At 39.3% G+C, this 23,310-nt stretch overlaps 1 protein-coding gene across 1 annotated transcript; it reads right to left on the bottom strand.

The window, feature by feature from the left end:
* Window positions 1–400: 400 nt before the first annotated feature.
* LOC143622950 (WAT1-related protein At2g37460-like) lies at window positions 401–3,397 on the bottom strand. Its single transcript, XM_077093962.1, has 7 exons — window positions 3,121–3,397; window positions 2,974–3,036; window positions 2,770–2,886; window positions 1,866–2,109; window positions 1,613–1,774; window positions 876–1,027; window positions 401–789 (listed from the first exon to the last, which is right to left on the bottom strand). The coding sequence occupies exons 1-7, from the start codon at window positions 3,333–3,335 to the stop codon at window positions 606–608; spliced, it is 1,137 nt and encodes a 378-aa protein (XP_076950077.1). The 5' UTR covers window positions 3,336–3,397; the 3' UTR covers window positions 401–605.
* Between the last annotated feature and the right edge of the window lie 19,913 nt (window positions 3,398–23,310).

The following is a 23,310-nucleotide window of genomic DNA, read 5'->3' as shown; positions in this document are numbered from 1 at the left end:
TTTGGAAGTGTTAGTTATGGTGGGATTAAAAAAGTCAAAGTCAATCAAGTCAAAGATATCTATGTTTTTCAACCTGTTTCAATAGATGACAATGTGGGGGATAATAGTTTTACTTCAGTGGATTAATCTGTCAGCACTCAGCAAGGATAACAACAGCATTACTAATATGACTCCAAATAATCATATCTACTTTGCAAATGGGAAGACAGTCTATGGTATTGTTGAAAAACCATTCAACACATCATAATGTTTTGTCTGAAACAATTACACAATAATCGGATCACACATCAATCATAGATCTTTTCGGCTTTCGAAAGGTGTGTTTTTTTTAGTTATTCATGAACATATAATCCTGTTCTTGTAATAAAAAATCATTTGTATCGTTTATTTGTTTTAATTTTATAATTTTATTTGGTGTTTGATGCAACGAACCGTAAGCATTATCCACTCGTTCTATAAAACAGCATGTTTTAACCCAAGTTTATGGACTTCCAATTTATAGTATACATAGATCAAAAACATCTGTTAAAAAACAAAACCGCCATTTTGAAGAAATGTCCATTGTCTCATACACCAAAGTTAACGTCATTTTTCGCAACCTTGTTTCATACTTCAGCCGTCTGATTATGTTTATCACACACTCCCTCTGATACTTTGATAGTAACAACTTTGTCATTGCAGTTTTCCTCGCATTCTTTACCGATAGGAAGTGACGAAACTTTGTGATCCTTGCTTTTACCCCAAACAACCATATAAAGCCCTGAAACTATCACAATTGCTCCAAGAACCCTGTAAGAATATTAATATTAGTTACCAACTTATCGCTAAAAATCATATGTTTGCGTAAATACTCAAGAAGTATGAATTTTATTTACCTTCCTAGGTAAGTTTGCTCGGCTAGAATAATGGACCCCATGATAGCTACAATTATCATACTCAATGGACTGAATGCGGTCACGAAAACAGGACCTCTATCTTTCATTATTATTCCTTGAATGTAGTATGCAATACCCGAACACATTATACCCTGCATAGACATAAGTGTACTTTGGTGTTAAATATGCACACCCCATAATTATCTGCTTACATTTTTCTTTGTTTTTTTTATTTGTCACAACATACTTGTTATATAACATACACCCAATATATGTAGAGGTGGCAGATCCAACCAATGTTTTATTTATAACGGGCCAAACGGGCTAAATGCATTGAACGGGTCAAATGGGCCAATGTAAAGTTGCCCAAATTGTATTTTCACAGCATAAAATCATCCTAATCATTTATTAAAAATAAAATAAAATGTTACTTAAGAAATTATTCATAACAGGTCAAACGGGCCAAATGCGTTGAGCGGGTCAAAAGTTGCCAAAATTGTCTTTTTACACCATAAAACCATCTAAATCATTTATTCAAAAAAATTCAATGTTATCTAAGCAATATATCATTTTTTTATAACACATCCATTTTTTTAATAAAAAGCATAGAGTTTTTGGAAAAAAATGGGTCGACCCGGACCATATATATTTGCCAGTTTTGACCCGTTACTCCTGCGCAACCAGCCCATTATGTAACTTATATGTGTGTGTATATAAATTTAATTAGAGTTGCTTACGCAGTAGAGTGTTGCTAGAAGCGTGGTGTTCCACTTTATAACCCAAACCGCAGGATTCCCCCTCTCCATGATCAACGCCACTATACCGCCCTCAAGTGTCCCCATGAGGCATATCCAAACAGTTAAAGCCAGCTCAGCCGGATACGACTTTAGCGTAATTGCCTAACATATTACAAACAAAAAAATAAACAAACACATTTAAATTAGGAATTACTAATTAATTAGATTTGCTATCAATCATATAAATTCTTACTTGTAGAACCATGAAGCAAGACCAACTAAAACATCCAACTACAATATAAACAGCACCCTTAATGGAATGGTGAAGATCTACCCCATTGTGTGCTACCATTTTGCTATTTTCTGTTCCTTTTGTCCAAGGTAAGTCTAAAAGCGGGCCTTTAACGAGTGTCATAACCATGGATCCTGCGACCGTTGTGAGAGTTCCGATTACTTTAGCCTGGCTTCGGGTACTCCTTAGGTTCACCACTTCAAGCCTGCTCAGACAACCACAGTCCATTCACCAACTCTTTGTTAAGCATTTCCTCACAAACCTTTTAGTTTTAATAAATATAACAAATAATAATAGTTGTAGTAGTAGTAACAATAACCGTACTTACAAATTAATAAATATAGTAATAATAATAGTACTTATAAGTTATAACAATAGTGATCATAAAAAGGTCAAAATAATTTATAATATATATATAGTGGATTTTGGTCTGTGAATTAATATATTGATATGCATTATTACCAGGAGAATTCTGTTACAAAAGTCGGGCGGGTCAGGTTGGGTAGCGGGTGTCTGGTTGAAACGAATCGTGTCAAATTAATGTGTTGCTTGTGATTACAGAAACAGTATTATTAAAATAATAATCTAAATGTCCAAATATTAACAAGTAGAGTTTGGACAAGTATTCAGCCTGCTCCTTTTAGCTATTTTTTTTATTTATTTTTTGACATGTTTGAGATAAAACACAACCCAAATCAACCTATTTATAAATAAATGGATCAATGTCAAAATCCACTATGGTAATATTGGTTTTATGTGCATGAACTTATGGGATGGTAAAACATGCATACACCATGACACATCACACATCACACATCACACATGTCATGAACATGTCTTATTCTTGCATTCATATGTATGTTACCTTAGAATAAAAGCTATGACAAAAGTTATAGCAGGAAGAACATTGCACATTGAAACCGCGAATGTTGCTGTTGTAGCTTTCATTCCCAATATATACAGATTCTGATCGATAACCGGCCTGATCAAACATAAGCACACATCAGTTATTACTTATCTAACCATTATATATCATACCACTTATTTTTTTTTCTTGTTTTAAACTTACTCAAAGAATGCAAGCAGCATAATCTTCCAAAAAACCGATAGTGTCATTTTTGGCGCGGTTTTCCTGTTACAAAAATAATAATAATCAAAAACTAAAAAATAAATAATGAAGAAACTTATGTTTATCAGTTCATGAGAGTAATGAGACCTGTCTACAAAAAAGGCGAAAGGAGCCATGACGATGGCGGCGGCAGCATGACGATAAACGACGAACACGTAATTATTCATTCCATCATTCAAAGCAACCTTAGAAATGATATCCATTCCAGCAAACCCAAACTGTAAAAAGATAACAAGAAATAGGGACTTGCCCTTTGTAAATATTTCACTCATTTTTTTACAACTTTGCATGCTTTCGTTCATCTCAAGGTTTACCAACCACCCTCTTATGTCTATATATATATAAGCTTCCAAATACTACTCTATGCATGTATGACACATCCCCACTTTTATCCTCAATACAACCTTTTTTTGGGTGACCCGCATTTTTTTTAGATGGTCATGATTATATTCCAACAAATATTTGCATATTTTGCAGGGGACTTTTTTTTTTTTAAAAAAAAGAACAAAAAAAAAATGAAAAAGAACTGCAATATGATTACAGTACGTTTTTTATCGACCGATACATATTGTTTTCGGGTCATGTAACGTGAAGTAACATGCCATGATACCAACATTAAAGTCATGTTATCAACAATGATCAAGTTGCTTACTCTAAAAAAAAGGTTATTAATTATTGCATAAAGAAGTAACAAACTTGCTGATTTCTGTTTTGGGTATCTTGTCATTATTTTCACCCATAAAAAGGTAACCCATACTTAAAAAAATGATTTCTGATTTAAGATAATGTGTGTACCGTAACTGGTCGAAATAATGATGTGACACATCACACATGTTAATTTTTTATGACGGTAAATGGTATCATTTTATGCGAACCTTTATGTGATAAACACCCATAGAAAACACAATGCACAATAAACAGTAGACATATATTTTAAAGCATATACTGTATAGTATAATTCCATATTTTGCCATTTGTGCTTTCATAATAAGCACTGCACCATTAAAGCTTAAATCTAATCAAGTATCTACTTTAATGTGTTTGCGAAAGATTTTTTTATATGAAGTGATATACAAATGTTGGGAAAATATGTGGCTAGTATTTTGTGACTTATCAATCCTGTTAGTGAAGTTTGTTACATTAATTTAAATGGACGTATAATGGGTTATTTGTAAAAATCGCGAGGCACTAGTTGAACGGTGAGGTTGAGAATAGCGATTAATCGTGAGTAATCGGATTAAAATTTATATATAATTTTTCAAATATACATGTATATACCAAAGTTTTATATATATAATTTTCAATTGTGACCGATTCTGATCAAATAGCGATTATAGGGTACTGACTAGCGATTAATCGAGGATTAATTGACACCTATGCGAGATTTTTATTTGATCTTGCAAAAATTAAAAGTTTGGTCCATTCATATAGAAAAGGATTTTAGTTTGCTGCACACAAATACAAAACGTGTAAGATATAAAAGTTTTGATGTGGTAACCCTTTAATCAAACTTTACATCTATATGATCTCATCATAGAGCTGATTTCCTTTTCGTTCCAAGTTTCTTTAGGAGTGTAAATTAGCTCGAGCTTCGCTAGCTTCATTTCAAGCTTTATGTTAAAGCTCGATCTCAGCTAGTTTTGTTTTAAGCTCTATCTTAAAGCCCGAACACGGGTCATGTGAAACTTTTCAAGCCTCATCACGGCTTTTATTTATATGCATATATAGTTTTTTTTATATATGTGTATATAGTTTTTATATATATGTCTATAGTCATATTATTTTAAATATAACAGGAGATACATTATTAGTTATTTTTTTCATAATTCTTTATATAACTAGTTTTATATCATGTAATCTATATTTATTAAATTAAATAATATTTATTATATTTATATAAATAGTGAAAACCCGTTTATGCTCACGAGCCTAGATGAGCATGTTTAGTCTTGAACTTAATTATTAAATAAGCTTAGCTTTATTTTATTTTTGTTTAGGCTCGACTCGATTCGAGTCTTTAGCGGGCTTGAGATCGACTCGTCTGGTTTATGCCCCCAACTTCTTTCTTTATGAAGCTTTAAACGGATAAAAATACTTTTAGCTTGGTTCATGTAACGTATATGGGTTTGTGTGACTTGTTGATGGGCATTGATGACAATAATGCAAAACTTGCAAAGTGAAAGTTGCGTATGAAACCACTAATTTCTGTTTCAAGCCAAAAGCACATCTTTTTAAAGGTTTTTATGGGGAGAGATGGTGTAGGGCAATCGTATACCACAATATGCTAATTTATATGTTCATCACGCAACCTATTAAGATTTATCTGATAATGTGATGTTTGTTTTACTAGGTTTCCTTTCAATCGTTTATGTTTGTAGTATGTGGGCTACCCATCGCGTCACTCAAAACAATGGGTGTGATATGGGTCTGATAGATCGGATAACGGTTGTACGCGCCATATGGTACACATTTGGTGTGCTAAACGTAGATATTGCATACCAGGCTATGTTCCATTTGGAGATGGCATCTTACTTTTACCTTCCTTAAATGTTTTCTATTTACTCCCTCCTTCTCTTTGAATATGTCCTATTTTGAATTTTCAAAGTCTTTATTTATAAACTTTGACCTTAAATAATTTTGTTTGCGTTAGATAACACTTGATGAAAGTTATATGATTTGAGTATGTTTTAAAAAATGTTTTTATCGGTATATTTTTTATCAAGTTTTATATAACACAAAAAGTATATAATTAAAATCAAAGTTTATAAATAAAGACTTTGAAAATTCAAGATAGGACATATTCAAAAGGACGGAGGGAGTATTATTTAACTAGAAAAAAGAAGAGAACATATCACTAATCTAGAATATTAAGGAACATCAATATAGTAAAAAAAACTGTAATTTAAACATTTTTTAATTGTCAGAATCCCACACATCTTTTGTTTTAATTTTAGGGATCACAATCTTTATTGGGTTTTTTAATATCACTAACTTTTTTGAAAGGGAATTATAACAATACCCGGATTACTTTTTAGAAAGATAATTTATATATAAAATCACTAAAAAAATTAATATTCATTATTCATGGCTAAATAGGCAAATATGAGGGCCGTGTACGGAGTACCCGGTGTTACTTAGTTGGTCGTTAAAAAAAAATAGATGACTAGTGGTGTAAGAGAGCTTACCTAGCCATGTAAATGAGTTGCTTTTTTAATATGTCTAAATTCAAGCTTCACTTGTAAATAGTTTTTCAAGCTCGAGCATAGACTCGGCTCTTTTATTATTGATCAATGATTTAATTATTTTATGTTATAACATATTTATCATGTATTATAAAAAAATATGAAATTCTTATATTAAATGAGCTTTAATATAATCTCCGACTTATTTAAGTTAGGCGTGATTAAAGATTTTATTGAAGTGGTCTAGAGTCTAGACTACCATAGGGTTATAAGGATCGGACCATACATATCAGCTATTGCTGAACAAATCATTTTAGTCCGCGTTACACCTCAAATTATCCTTTAGATCCGTCACTGAAAGCATATTAATTTTTGTAAATCTAAAACATCATGCGACAAAACTAAAGGTTGTTAATTGTCTAGACCGGGTTCCAAGCCTAAATATCAAAAATGTTTTTTTTCTGTTTTCTTAATGTTCCTTTAATTTAAAAATAGAATAAATGAAGGACACACAACTACGCAAGTGAAAGAAAGAACCAACAAGGGACTTTGAATTTGAGACGATTCTTGTTTCATCCAATATTTGATAGTTTGGTACCATCAATAACTTTTACATTAAGTGATCTAGAATCGTTTTCCATTTATTATTTAATAATCAAGCCATGGTACTAACAATGTAACCAATAATGAATTATTATCGGTACATGAAAAAGAAAATGGATACCAACAATGTAACCAATAATATTTTATTATCGGTATATGAAAAAGAAAATGAATTATTATCGGTCAATAATTTTAATAAATAAATTATTGTTATGGTTTTATTTTGGTTCTTAACTAAAATCCAATTTAATTAAATAGTCATTTTGCATTAATTTTTATATTATAATAACAAGCAATAGTTGTTGTCTTCATTTCCTTTATGTAAATAATATAAAGTTTGTTAAAACAAATAATTTAGTTACGAAAATATGCGTGTAAAAGTGAGACGGGTTAGAAAGTATTAAACTGATTGCAAGGACAATAATTGTTGTGACCGAGTTTATTTTTAATAAAAAAGAACAATATTTGGAATCTGAAATAATAGTTATAAACATTAAAAAAAATTGCCCGGTGTTCAAGTTTTGTGGCTATTTATTCTAGTTGTTTTATACATTATTCAAAACATGTAAAATTTTTAATTGTAGAGGGTAAATATATATTTGGTGATGAAAAAACCCCTAATTATTGACTTATAAAAAGGATAGTAATTATAATCCGATATGATTGATGCCCATACGACTTGATCTACAATTAAGGATATGGATCGTTAGTACATGAATGATTGAATACGAGTGGCAATTTATCATTCTTGTCCTGAAGTTATTTTTGGTATGTATTAAAAGTTACATGAAGACGGAATTATAAGTTTTACTTTAGCTTTTAACAATTTGGTGATTGATTTTTTGATGTAACGTATGATGATTGTAGTAGTTAGCTTAATGTATTTTTCTACTAGACGTAGTTCCCTTCTAAACACTAGCATTGCAACAATAAACGTCAATTTATGAATAATTTATAATATTGTGTTGTGTATGTAACAATTGAGGTGGAAATTAACATTACTGGTTTTTTCTAATAGCTTAGATGCATTAAGGAAAGGTCCGGCAAAGAGTCGGACCCAAAATCAATTACATCAAAAGGAGAGGGTTTTTTTAACGTTAGTCGGTTTTGTTTGTGTTTAGTGCAGTCAAAAAGGGATGATCATAACTGTTTATCGTCACCTGGAAAGCGTGAACAACTGACAACTGTTGATTCCTGTGGAGTTACCGAAATGTCGGGCTAGAGAAGAAGGCAAGGTTGGCAAGCGTTTTTTTTCTTTTAGTCAAAGGGTTAAAGATCACTTGTAAAATTTTAATACTTAAAACAAATAGCTGACATCTATTTCACAAACCAAAAGAGTGAAATTTGAACTTTCCGTATGGACCACTTGTGTAATTTACCTTTTTTTTTTAACTTTGATATTCAATTTTGATACGGGTAAATGAATTCGAATAATAATACGATATCAGAATACATAACAGAATTGCCATGTTATCACATGCCCCTAACTATTTATCATATTCGAATTCTTGTGGGATCTCTAATACTGAAGAAACACGGATCCACTCTCCGGATATGGGTCCTGGATCCAATGAGTCCACAGGGTACAATACGATAATTACTACACGATATGAGTACAACTTCCCAAAGTCCAATGACGAAAACCTGCAAAACAGACACCGTGAGTCTCGTTACAGGAAGGACAAGAGGGGGGTCTTCCTGTAACCACCCTCCGGCGTGAGAATCAGTAACGTTCGTAGTGAAGAAAGTACTGAAGTACAAAGACTAAGTGTAGTTAGAATATAGGTGATTCCATGAATACCTCATACCATTTGACAAGATATTTATAGCCGAAGGATGAAGGAAGATGATTGGGACAGCTGTCATCTTCTAGAAGATCTTTGCTAACCGCCTGGACACGTGTCCTCTTGTGATAGGTCGAGCTATACGTTCCATGTGCATGGGCATAACAACCTGGACACGTGTCTCTTAATGATAGGACGAATCATGCCCTGTCCATGTGCACGGTTATAACAACCTGGACAGGTGTCCTTTGTTCATTGGTTAATATGTCACGTATTCCCCAAGTAAGGGTCATGAACCTTCCTTTATATAATACTTGAGTGGTGATAGCTGTTCGGCTGGTATTGTCCTCCAATTGTTCAAGCGGACAAATGTCCTGCCTTGCGGACGACTTTTAAGGATGCCAGGATGCTTCCGCGTGTATTATGAGGACGTTCTTCCTCACTCGTGACATGCGGGTGACCCAAGTGTTCCGCGGGTGGTTTACAAGAGGATTCTCTATGACCCGCGGGTGGTACTTAAGGGTATTTGGGTCTTTTTGGTACCCTACCTCTACAAGTCCCCCCAGTCCAATGTTTCTTCCGCGTGACGTTTTTTGTGCGGGTGAAATTTCTGGACTTAGTGTATGTTGGGGATTTTCGTAACTCAGAGGTTAGGTAAAAAATATCTTCTGTTGTATGGATAATCATGAAAAAAGGACGAGTTGACCTCTCGCAGGCGTGTGAGCAGATTATGGAACGTTTTTGACGGCTGTTACTGTACCCGACTGTGCAACTTTTCTCTTTTTTGAATTTCCCGCGTGACGTGGCAGTCGCTGGTTGGGTGATAAATTTCTCTCTCTACTTTTTATATCTCATTGCATTAATTGCGATGAGTATAAATAGGGGGAAGTTTCATCTTTTTAAAGTTTTATCATCTTTTTCGTCTGATAATCCTCTTGATTCCTTCTTATAAAGTATCGAATCTTTCTTGTATGTCTTCATTAAATCTTCCCAAGATGTCGAATGTTCAGACTGAAGTTGATGAGATAGAAATCGCATGGGACTACTCAGAATATGAGAAGTTATTGAAAACGTATGGTATTCCACCCGAGTGGGAACCGGAGTTTCCCTCTATCGGTTCAATAGCTAGTTTTCCACCGCCTGGGAAAATGGCCTTGTATGCTGATTATTTTATTCATGGAAACTTTCGACTGCCCATAACGAGATTCCTTCAAAAGGTGTTAACCGCCTATGGAATTCATTTATCTCAATTGCATCCTCGTACTATGATGCGAATTCGCCATTATGAATTCATATGCATAGCACATGACATGGTGCCACATATTAACCGATTTCCAGTTTTTTACCGTCTTACCATGCGCAATGGCTGGTATACATGTCAGGGTTTTTCTGACTGAAACATCGGATATGAACTTGAAAAAGTATCTAAAGATTGGCGGAATAAATTCTTTTGGATTTCTGAAGACGTGGTGCCATTAAACATGGTTCGCCGTCCGGTGAATTCCGCTCTTCCTGACATTGTTACCGCTACTCATGATGGTCAAGAATGGTATCGTGTACTCACGATGGAACCAACACCCATGCGGGCTTTGCCGGAGGAAGCTTTAGTGTGGGCAGGCATGAGCCGCTTGTGGTCAACAGAATACATGGAACCTATCTTTGTAGATTTAAATGAACGTAAGTTACCTTTCTGCTGTCTCTTTGCTTTGAGTTTATTTCTGATTAAGTTCCTATCCTTTTTCAGGTTGGAGTTCTATGATTAATGCTCTTTTCGAGGACAGAGGGTGTGTCCGAAAAAGTATCCGCGCGGCGGGGGATCAGCCTATTCTTGAGAAGACCAAAACTCAATTTCTTATTCCCAAAAACGTTAGAGCTGACCCCATCACCTCTGATGCCACCTTTGAAACATGTGCGTATGTTCTGAACCCTCCCCCTCTTATTGCCGTTACTCCCGACGGGATGATTGCTATTATATCATCATCAGATGATGATGGTGATTTTTCTGATTTTTCTGCTTCCGAGGAGGAGGAAGACTCTGAGGAAGATGTGCCTGCATTTTCTTCTATCTCATCTTTATTAACAGAGTTGGAGAAAAAGAGGTCACTCTTTACTTCTCAGGCGAGTTCTGCGAGCGAGAGGACTGCGGATACTGAGGCAGGACCGTCAAAGAAAAAACAAAGAGTCCACCGTCCTAAGAAGCCACAGTATAGCCTTGCCGATCGTTTGGATACTGTTGAAGGTATGTGTCCATCTTTGATACTGCATTCTTTCATAAGTGTTTGCCTAAGTATAACCTTGTTATGTAGATCCGTCGATCTTTAGCGAGGATATTTCTGAAAAGCTATATACACCAATTCCTCACGCTGAAAAACCATCTTCTCCTCCGTCGAGGGAAAATGTTGAGATTGAACAGGCTGCTCCGCCAAATGGTCTTAATGCGGAAGGTCAATCAACCCTTCCTTAAACTGAGACTATTATGGAAGACAGCGCATTGACTCCGCCGACTGATATTGCAACGGGGGAAACCAACATCCAGTCTGAGACTGATACTCGTTTTGACTATCTTTTTCAGGCTGGGGGTGGTACTGGTGGCCAACAGGACAATCCTGTTGTGAATGAAGAAAATGTGAGGAACGTGGAATCTCCTCCTCCACAGCAACCTTTCTCTTCCCCAGCCCGCCTTAAACCTTCAGGTTCTCGCTACTATGGGGACACGGGTTTAGGTGACAACCATGAACTGTTTGTTCCCCCATGGAATATTACCAATGGGTCTCGATTTTCTCAAGCTAGAACTTGCATGGATTTCATTGAGAATTGTACGCCACCCGCCGAGATGACATATCAACGTGACCTTTCCCGCCATGACCTTCATACCAATTTTGCTTATCATCTGGAAAATGCCTTGGCTGGTAGCCAGGAGATCTTAAGTGAATGGCGTACCCTATGTGGGAAGGTAGGGGAAGCTCATCGGGCAGCTGAGGCTGCCCAGAGAGAGGCGGAAGAGCACCGTCTTGCTGCTCAAACTGCCAAATGGAGGCAGTCTGACGCGGAGATTGCTCTCAAGGGTGAGCAAGATCGTAATGTTGAGGCTGCTCGCCGATGGAAGGAAGCTTGTGAAAAGCAAAATTCCCTTCTTGAGGCCGCTTGGACGAAAGCTCAAAAGGAAAAAAGATAACTTGATCCGGGCCCAGGAAACAAACTCAGCTTTGGAAAACCAAGTGGCCCTTCAAGGTGCCCGCATTCATGATCTTGAGGAGGAGCTTAAATTACAGAAAGAACGAGTCGAGCTTAAAGACAAAAGTGCTGCTGAAATTCAGACTGCCTATGACTCTCTCCTTCAAGCCCATGAGGAGGCTATTGCGGAATCAAAAGAATTCCGAGCGCGCGCGGAGCGTGCGGAGCATGATCGTCAGTGGTTTCTTGCCCGGGGAGTTGATGCTGTACGTTGAACTTTATTATTTTTGTTTCATTCTTTTCTTTGATACTAGGAACTTATGTTTCTGTCATAGCAGGTCATCAGCCATATCAAAGGAAGTAAGGAGCTGAACGACAGCTTTGCCAATGTGATGGCTGCATCTTCATCCCTCGGACATGTTGCGGGTTTTCACGAAGGAGTAAACTATGCACAGAGCAACCGCACATTTAAAAATCATCCGCTTTATGGCGTAAACGTTAAACAAGATCGTGTCAACCGGGTTAAGGAGCATGGCACTTTGGTCTTTCCCTTGCAAGATATGCTTCCGGAGTTTGCTTCCGTTTATGACGGCGTACAAATTTTGAAGGACTATCTCGGGGAGGAATCTGAGGATGATTCTTCGGAGGATACATCTGTGAAAGCTCCAGAAGATCCATCTGCCTCAAATCTTTAGAATAGGTTTACTAGTATTTTTTTTTAACTTGTAAACTTTTCCTTTTCTTCTTGTAATCTTTTGGATCATTAATGAAGAATATATCTTTCCGTCCTTTCGTTACACTTAGCACCTCTTGATAAAGTTTTTCGTTTATTCGAAATGTTTGAGAGTTTGGATAACTATGATGACGTGGCAGAGAGAGGAACTTATCGAGGACAACTGATAAGACGTTCCTGACGCCTTTGCCAGCCTGTTTTTAACATCTTGAATTTCCCGCATGACGTGTCAGTCATTTGGCGGTCCGCAGTTTCTTTTTCTTCTGGTAGTTTGTGAATCGCATTAATTGCGATGGGTATAAATACAACCCTTGGGGTTTCCATTTAAACTTTATTGCTTTCATATCCTTTCAAGCACCTGAGACCTTTCAACCTTCTTCAGGATTTCGTCATCTTTCTGAGATTTCTTTTCAGACACCCTGATATTAAGATGGTTAAGGATAAGAAGGGTACCCCTACCATTGACGATGTTGAAGTTTGTCTTAAGGAAGAGGAATACAATGATGTTGTCAATGTGTATGGATTGGCGATAGAATGGGAGCCAGAACGTCCTGCTAGTGGTTCTATTGCCACTAAACCTCCTCCGAATAAAATGGCTGTATATATAGACCATTTTACAAAGGGGAATTTCCGGATTCCGGTTACTAAGTTCATCCGATCGATCCTGAAAACTTATGGAATTCATCTTTCTCAGATCCATCCCTTTGGGATGTTGAGAATTCGACATTTCGAATTCTGTTGTCAGACTCGCAACCTTGACCCATCTGTTGGCATGTTTGCCGTTTTTTACAAGATGACCTTCCGCGATGGGTGGTATAGCTTCGCTACCGTGGAGAAAAGAGTTATAGGCACGGAATGGCTCTGAAGCCTTCATGGCTGGAAGCCAAAGTTTTTCTGGATCCAGCAAGACGTGATCCCCTTCCAGATGACTAAACGGAAGGCAAAAGAGGCTATGCCTGTGGTTGTGGCTTCCGCCCATGAAGATCAGGCATGGTATAAAGCGCTGATCTCTACTCCGACTCCCATGCGCCCAATCCATGAAGGAGCAATGGTGAATGCGAGGATGAGCCGATTGTGGCCGTTCCCGACATTGGAGCCATATTATGAAAAGGCTAACAAGAGTAAGTCTGTTTATATCTTCCGTCCTTTTCTTAATATTTTCTGAATTCGTATATTTGTGTAGGCGAAGGTTCTGCTTTTAACACCTTGTGAGACAAGGAATGGGGCATGATGGTGCGACGTCCGGTTGATCCACATGATGGTTCCTTTCTGGATCGGACGAGCGACAACTTTTTGTTCCCCACTGCCCTTCGTCCAGAGCCATTGGTTTCTGAACCAATGTATGCGCAAGGTGAGAAGTATGTTGAAGATTGCATCCAGAAAGGTGAGGGCATCTTAAAACCCAAACCTATGACTGCTCTTACTTCTAGCGGAGTGATTGTGCTCTTCTCGTCTAGCGAGGAGTCATCACTTTGTGAGGGAGTTTGTTCAACTGATGTTAATATAACTGTGGGCTCAACTGCAGGTCTCACCCGTCAACGCGCTGCGTCCCACCAGGCGGCGGAGCAAGATGATGCTACCACAGTAGCAGAGGGTAAGAGACCTGTTCCTGAGGATGTCACTGCTGAGGGTGACCGCCCAGTCGTCGACGCGGGCGTTTCCAAGGCGGGTAAGCGTAAGGTTAATCCCGTGAAGATTTCCTTAAAGAAGAGAAAATCTAAGAAAACAACTTCTTCTGCCTTGGAGGCTCGTTTGGAGCGGCTTGATGCGGAGGATTCGTCGTTAGGTATGCTAAGGTTCTCTCATTTTCAACTATATTGAATTGATATGTTTCTAACTGATTGTTGATATTTTTTCAGTAAACCTGGATAACCCTTCTGAGGGTGCTTCCGATTTGAGGTTTCTCCTGTCCGTCCGCCACCACCGTCTTCTAACACTATTGAAGATCCGGTAGTTGTGGCGGACGATTCCCCACTGAAGAAGAAGGGGGTTGAGGTTACTAAACGTGTTGAGGAATCGTCTCCTCAACATGTTTACCACTTCAGAGATCAAGGGGGGAAAAGTACCTTTCCTTATGCTTCCCTAACTTCTCCTCCTCCTGAGGGGGAGGATCCCACTCCACATCAGCCTAACTGGTCTCTTCATCGGGATTCAACATTCCGCGAGGTAGACACGTGCTTTGAATTTCTGGGGGAGTGTCTCCCACATGGTGAAAAGGAGAGGCGTCGCCTCAGTGTTCGCCAAGAACTGCTGAACTCTCACTCTTATTACTTGGCGAACTCTCTTTCCACTACCCATGAAATAACCAGGGACTGGTTATCAATGAACGAACAATGGGACGAGCTGGCGGCCTCCGCTTTCGATGCTAAACAAGAAGCTCTTAAAGCTATGAATGAGGCTAGGGTGGCCCGACAGGCCCTGGAAACAGAAAAAACTGCTCGGTCCGCTGCTGAAGAAGCCAAGGCTGTACTCCAGAAACAGTTGGAGGAACAAGCCAAGTTAGTGGAGGCCCTTCGAGCTGAATCGGCGGCCAAAGACAAGCGCTTGACTGATCTCAACGTCAAAAGTCGTGAACAAGCCTTGGAATATGCCAAACATAAAATGGAAATTGTTCAGGCCAAGGCGGACAAAATAAGGTTACTGGCGGAAGCTATTCCCAAGGTATGCACCTTTTGCTTGTCACAAACATTCTAAGTGTTTAGAGTTACTTATATATGATTGTTTTAACAGGTCATTGCTGATGTTCGAGCAAGTGATGAACTTGGGAATTGTGTTGTTATCCTCCTCAAAGCATCGAAGCAAGTTGGTCTCCAACTGGGCTTCCAAGAAGGTTATCAATTTGGCTTAACCTCTAAGCTTCCTGAGGAGTATGTGTTGGCTGGCCAAGATACTGTTGCTATCCTTAAACAAAAATCAAAGGACTTTGATTCTTTGAAATTTTCTTTGACGGAGCAGATATCTAGGCTTGCTAATGAGGAGGATAGCATTCAACAATTAAAGACTCTTCTCGAGCTTGATAAGGATGAGGAAGAAGAAGAAGAAGAAAAAGCGGGCGGGCACAATGTGGAACATACAGATGCCGCGCCATAGATTGAATTTTCTTTTTTTCTTGTAACTTGATCTTTTGTTGTAACCCCATTTGTGTATATAAAGAAGTTTTGATTTTTCTATCCGTTACACTTTGTTTATACTGTCATAATATAAGTGTTTTGTAGGATCTTCTTTGTGTGCCAATAAAGGGTTACATATCAATACAAGTCTCAAATGACCGAAATGAAAATTTTCATAACTAAGGCATAAGCCAAATTATAAGGAAAGAGATTACAAATGTTCTTAATATCTAGTTAGGCACGCAGGCCAAAAGACGAACCTACTAAATGTAGCATTTCCTTAGTTGGGCCCCATTCCAAGTTCTAGGGACTTCTGCCCCGTCCAACCTTTCAAGTTTATAGGCATCTTTAGATAAAACTTTCTGAATTCTATAAGGTCCTTCCCATGTAGGAGCCAACTTGCCCGGAGGCTCTTGCCCTGAGGCTTCATTACTGCGGAAGACATAGTCTCCCGCGTCAAATTCACACCGTTGGACCCGCGAGTCATAATACTTTTGTAACTGTCGTTTGTAATTATGCTCGCGGATCGATGCCATTTCCCTCCTTTCCTCGAGGAGGTCAAGGTTCATCCGGAGTTCATGATCATTATCTTCAATCATAAGGACTCTGGCGGATGGGATATCAATCTCGGCGGGAATCATGGCTTCTGTGCCATATGTGAGACTGAAGGGGGTTTCGGAATTACTGGAACTCCTTTGAGTGCGGAAGGCCCATAGTACATGGGACAACTCATCCACCCACCCTGTTCGTTTCGTCCCCAATCTCATTTTGATTCCCTCTTTGATCGTCCGATTGGTTCTCTCAACTTGACCATTCGCTTGCGGGTGGGCCACAGAGGTGAAGATTTGAGAAATGTGTAGCTCTTTCAGCCAGTCTTGCAACCTACTGTCCGCAAATTGTGTTCCGTTGTCACTAACGAGCTCTAGAGGGAGACCAAAACGGCATATTATAAATTCCCACAAGAATTTTTTAACACTTGCTGCTGTTATAGAAGCAACTGGTTTGGCCTTCACCCATTTTGTAAAGTAGTCGATGGCTACTATCAGGAATTTGACACGTCCGGGGGCTTCATGGAAAGGTCCCATTATATCGACTGCCCATTTCTGGAACGGCCAAGCGGAAGTGACTGGAACTAACTCGTTCTTTGGTCGAAGTGTGTTGGGAGCATGGCGTTGACATGAATCACACTTTCTGATTTCATTCACAACGTCCATATGCATCCCCGGCCAGTAATATCCAGCGTTCATAACCTTTGCTATGACCATCCGTGGACCCGCGTGAAAACCACAAATGCCTTCATGAACTTCTCTAATTAAGTAATTCGTGTCCTCAGCATCTACACACCGGAGTAGTGGGCCGAGGAAGGAACGTCGGTACAAAACCCCATCAAGTATCTGGTAGTTCAAGGCCTTGTGTTTTATCTTCCGGGCCGCTGCTTTTTCTTCCGGAAGTGCTCCGGATGACAAGTATGTGATTATGGGTGTCATCCAGGATTCTACTCCCGTTTGGATCACTAAAACTTGATGTTGCAGAACAGACGGCCGATCTAATACCTCGATGCGGATGTCTTTGGCGAAATGTTCAAAGTTTGTTGAAGCCAATTTACCGAGAGCGTCCGCTGATCTGTTCTCACTTCTTTTTATATGAATGACTTTACAAGAAGAGAACTGGAGCATCAAATCCTTTGCCTGTGACACATATGAAGCCATGATATCATTTTTTGCTTCGTATGTGCCGTTGATCTGTCCCGCAATCAACATGGAGTCCACTCGGGCTTCCAAATGCTTAACTCCAAGTTTTCTGGCTATCCGCAAGCCTGCCAAGAAAGCTTCATATTCTGCCTCGTTATTGGTACTTTTGAAGTCCAACTTTATGACATATGTAAACTCATGGCCTTCGGGGTTAACTAGCCTGAGGCCTGCGCCACACCCCTCACTGCTTGAAGCTCCATCTGTGAATAAGGACCAAGTTTGTCCTAATTCTGGAGGTACTTGGGGTTGTTGTTCAATTAAACATTCCTTTTCTTTGTGATGCGGAACTTCTGTCACGAAGTCCGCCAACACCTGCCCTTTGATTGCTGGTCTGGGTTTGTATTCTATTGCATGTTCGCCCAGCTCGATGGCCCATTTTGCCAGTCGGCCGGATAATTCAGGCTTACTGAGAACATTCTTGAGCTTGTACCCGGTTAAAACATTGATGGGGTGCCCCTGAAAGTACCTATGGAGGCGACGGGCAGCATTGACCAATGCCAAAACAAGTTTTTCAAGCATGGAGTATCTTGTTTCCGGGTCCGATAGTGTTCTGCTGACGTAGTAGATCGGTGTTTGAATATTCTTTCGATCTGTCAGGAGGACGGCCCCGATGGCAATGTCTGATGCTGATAGGTATAATGTTAAAGGTTCCCCCGCATAGGGTGCTGTTAACTTGGGCAGCTCCATCAAACATTTTTTAACCTTCAAAAAAGCTTGTTCTGCTTCCGTAGTTCAATTGAAATGTGCTTTCTTAAGGCAATTTCTTAGTGTTGAGATAAATGGATGAGATTTGGCTGCATGATTTGCCAGAAAACGATTTAGAGCCACCAATCGGCCGTTGAGTGTCTGGACTTCTTTGAGGGAAGATGGGGAAGGCATGCGGGCTATAACTTGAACTTTGTCAGGATTAGCTTTGAAGCCCACATCCGTAAAAATTACTCCCAAAAACTTTCCCTCTTCCATTCCAAACGAACACTTGGCTGGATTCAACTTCATGTTGATGCTCTTCAAATTTTCGAAGGTCTCTTCAATATCTCTTAACATCTGATCTTCCTCAACACTTTTGATTACGAGATCATCCATATACACCTCTAAATTTCGACCGATTTGACTTTTAAATGTCATGTCCATCAATCGTTGATATTTGGCTCCCGCATTTTTTAGTCCGAAAGGCATCATTTTGTAACAAAAGGTGCCTTGATCGGTGCGGAATGCTGTTTTGTCTTCATCACCCGCTGCCATACGGATCTGATGGTAGCCTTTGTAGGCATCTAGGAAACATTTAAATTTAAATGGTGCCACAGCATCAACCTTGAGATCTATCTCGGGTAAAGGATAACAATCCTTGGGACATGCTTTATTTAAGTCCTTGAAATCAATACACATCCGCCATGCTCCATTAATTTTGGGGACAATAACTGGGCTGGCAACCCAAGTTTGGTAACGAATTGGACGAATGATCCCTGCCTGCAAGAGGTCCTGGACTTGTTCATTCATTGCTTTCGTTTGTTCCGGACCCATTTTGCGTTATTTTTGAACAATTGGTGTAAACAGTGGGTTTACCCTTAATTTATGTTCCGAGATGCTCCGCGGAACACCAGTCATGTACGCGGGCTGCCAAGCGAACACATCGATGTTTTTTGATAATAGTCGTTTCAAGAAAACCCGCGCTACTTCTGAGATAGCAGGTCCAATGATCACGGTTTGATCAGGGAAATCTTTATTCAAGACCCATTTTTCTGGCTCGGTTCTCAAAGTTTGTTTTGGAATCTTGGTAGGTTTTGAACTTTCGGTTGTAAAGCGGTGTCTGTTAACATGAATTATTGAGATTCCAGTACAAGTTGGGACTCCTACTGCACCATGTGCTGTGGACGGATGGGCATTGAAGTCACCAATCGCTTCTCGTCCGAGAATGATATCATGTCTTGATGTTGCTGGTAAAACCAGTAATTCGACTTCTTCGGTTCTTGAGTGAACTCCGTCACTTAAGGTAACCGGAAATGAGATTACCCCTCGCGGATGCATTATTTCCCCTCTGAATCCTGATACTGGAGCATGGATGGGTTTCAATCTTTCTTTGTCTTCTTCGTCAAGCTGTTCAAAACATTGTTCATACATGATGTCCGACGTACTGCCAGTGTCGAAGAAGACGTAATGAGAACGATAATGCCCGAAGAGAGCAGTGATGATCAAAGGATTCTTATTATTCGGGCCTCCTTTGATTCGCGGGAAGATTACTGGTTAATTCTTCCATTCTTCATCATCGGACTCTTTCCTCTTTTTCTCTGTGTGGTACCTGCCTTGTATCATATGGACATTTAAATCTTTGATTTGTTTCTTATTTGGACACTGGATGTCCCGAATAGGTGCTTTTCCATTGTCTGGTTTTCCAGTTTTTACCAAATGTTTGAGCTTTCCAGATTCTACAGCCGTCTCAATTTCGTTCTTCAATGTTCTACACTCATTCGTATTGTGACCAATGTCGTCATGATACGAACAGTGTTTGGTCGCGTCTAAGAATGACCTTCTTGTTAGCGGTTGTGGTTTTCTGAACTTTATATTCTCTGTAGTGAGAATTTCAGCGGGAGTTTTTGAAAGAGGGGTCCAATTGTTGGGGCCTCGGTTTGCGGGTCCCGCTTTGTTCTTGTTGCCTATGAGGGATCTTGCATCAAATGGTTTTGATGCTTCCACACTTGGCTGAAGCCTTGACCATATAGGGCCTTTCGCCTGTCTATTAGGTCTCGAGTTCTGAAATTCAACTTTAAATTTTTGTTTCGGGCTACCATTCCTTAATGTTTTCTCAGTATTGGCATACACCTTTGCCGCAGTCATAAGGTCGTCCCACTCTTTTGGCATTCCATCTCTGCCAGTAAGTGTGCCGACTAAATCATCACATTTGACGTTTTTGCGGAAGGCACCACGGAGCATATCCTTACTTATCCCACCAATGTTCAGACTTTCATCGTTGAACCTGGTGATGAAATCTTCTATGGATTCATTGTCGCGGCGGACAACGTCCAAAATTTCTGATTGATCTCGAGTATGTTTCTTCTGTTGACTGAAGTGTTAGGAAAATTATTTCACCAAATCGTCCCAACTAGAAACTTCTCCATCAGGTAATTTTTCAAACCATTCCCTTGCTGCCCTTGTTAGTGTTAATGCGAACATGTGACACCAATAGGGGAGCGCCCAGCCACTAACACCGCCTACCGCAATAAATTTTTGGAGATGATCACTTGGATCAGTCATACCATTATACTTACCCACAGATGTAGGTATCTTAGCATTAACGGGAAAAGGTGACGTGGCAATACTTGCTATGAACTTTGATTTTTCAGCGAAGGCCGCGGGGCGATATGGTTTGGTGAAGTCTCGTTCTGCATTGCTATGGTATTCAGTATGGCGGACCATATCATGCGGACGGCTGCTTTTCGCCTGGGAACTCATCCTACTGTCACCTGTATACATACTGTAATCTCTCGGGTGGTAGGATGAATCATAATCATCAAACTCGTCTAAGTAAGATGGTATCCGCATATTTATGCGAGGACGAGGACGCAACCTCGGAAGTTCGCCAAACTCCGGTTCCGTTTGTTGACTGTAACAAGTTTGACTTCCGCGCACTGTTGGTGGAGGAGAAGGAGATCCCCTAGGGGATTCCTCGAAATCCAAAGTGCGAGCGCGAAGTTGCTCGTTACGCTTTCTTCGCTCGTATTCAGCCACCAAACTTTGTTGTTGCACGTGGAGCCACTCTTCAGGAGTCAAGGTTCCTCTAGATCTGGAATTACGTCTATGAGATCTCGCCATGTCTGAGTCACCTGAATCATTTTCTAGATCTAATGCTGACCGCTTTCAACGAGTTTCTTCCGTAATTCGTCTGAGATTCCCCAATTTAGAACCTTCCGGTGCCGAGGCCCATCCCATCTCTGGAGGGGTGGTACCGGTTGGTACTATGACGTTCTCTAGGGTAAAACCCCCAGGTGTTACATCAATGTTTCGTGACCCTGGAGTTGTGATTCGCTCCATAGTATGGCCACTTGGAGTCGTGATGCGTGCAAAAACACTAAGACTCGGAGGTGCTTCTGTGTTAGTTACACGTGACTCAGTTGCAGGGGTTCCCGTCGGCCCTTCAGAAAGTTTACTCATATCAAACGAACCGAAAAACCAACGAAAACTATTGCTGTTCTAACACAAATACGGATGGCGCCAATGAAGAAACACAGATACACTCCCCAGATATGGGTCCTGGATCCAATGAGTCCACAGGGTACAATACGATAATTACTACACGATATGAGTACAACTTCCCAAAGTCCAATGACGAAAACTTGCAAAACAGACACCATGAGTCTCGTTACAGGAAGGACAAGAGGGGGGGGGGGGTCTTCTTGTAACCACCCTCCGGCGTGAGAATCAGTAACGTTCGCAGTGAAGAAAGTACTGAAGTACAAAGACTAAGTGTAGTTAGAATATAGGTGAGTCCATGAATACCTCATACCATTTGACAAGATATTTATAGCCGAAGGATGAAGGAAGATGATTGGGGCAGCTGTCCTCTTCTAGAAGATCTTTGCTAACCGCCTGGACACGTGTTGTCTTGTGATAGGTCGAGTTATACGTTCCATGTGCATGGGCATAACAACCTGGACACGTGTCTCTTAATGATAGGACGAATCATACCCTGTCCATGTGCACGGTTATAACAACCTGGACATGTGTCCTTTGTTCATTGGTTAATATGTCACTTATTCCCCAAGTAAGGGTCATGAACCTTCCTTTATATAATACTTGAGTGGTGACAGCTGTTCGGCTGGTATTGTCCTCCAATTGTTTAAGCGGACAAATGTCCTGCCTTGCGGACGACTTTTAAGGATGCCAGGATGCTTCCGTGTGTATTATGAGGACGTTCTTCCTCACTTGTGACATGCGGGTGACCCAAGTGTTCCGCGGGTGGTTTACAAGAGGATTCTCTGTGACCCGCGGGTGGTACTTAAGGGTATTTGGATCTTTTTGGTACCCTACCTCTACAAATACGAATCTATCCTATTGTCCTTTATCCATCCACCGTCATTAGGTATTTATTTATTTAATTAAATAACAAATGTATCTTGTGATTTGTCACTTGTGCGAGAATCTGCATTTGTCCCGGCCCAAAAACGGGTTCCGAGAATCCGTGTATGATGTTATGGAATAAAGCTTCACATTCACATTTACTCCCACTATATGATAGTGTGATCCCCAATCACATCAAAATAAAGGAGAAAAATAATCCGTTAGTATTATTTAATTATTATTTGAAGAGGTTTGTGATCGAATGTATATTTTGAAAGAGACCATTATTATTATTATTACTATTGTAAGGGTCGTCTCCCACAACACCTTAAAATATCAGGAATCAGGATGTGTATATAAAAGGGCATATCTGAAATCATGTTTTTAACTTAGTAATAAATAATTTAACAAGTTTATTAATTGGGTTGCATTTTCAAAGCCTAATATTAACCAAACGCTAAATAATAATAACTTACATAAAGAGCAAAGGAATTTTTTTTCTATAAATAAATTCACCGCAAATAAGAATGAACCCATCATAACCTTTGGTTCCATAGACTTATGTTTTAAAATAATATTATATACACAATATATCTGAAGAGTGAGTTTGGGCATGTCGACCTCCCAACCTCTCTTTGGGTCGGCTCTGATTATTATCATTATTATTGTAAATGACAAATATAAAAGAGAAGTCCAGGGGTAAATCAAAAATGTGTTCATTTATTTCTGGAACTAATGGTAAAAAAAATGTGGACAAGTTTTGAAAGGGTAAAGTCCAAGAGATATATAGTGATGCTTGATAACCACTCTTACACTTCTAAATGATATTATTAAACTACTAAACATAATATATACATATCGGTTTCCTAAGAATGCTAAAAACCTTAA

Source organism: Bidens hawaiensis, unplaced genomic scaffold, assembly GCF_021521415.1.
Source record: "Bidens hawaiensis isolate Kalapana, Puna unplaced genomic scaffold, B.hawaiensis_p1.1 tig00003244_1, whole genome shotgun sequence".
NCBI lineage: Eukaryota > Viridiplantae > Streptophyta > Magnoliopsida > Asterales > Asteraceae > Bidens > Bidens hawaiensis.
The sequence above is the reverse complement of the archived record's forward strand: the minus strand, read 5'-3'. Positions and strand labels throughout refer to the sequence as shown.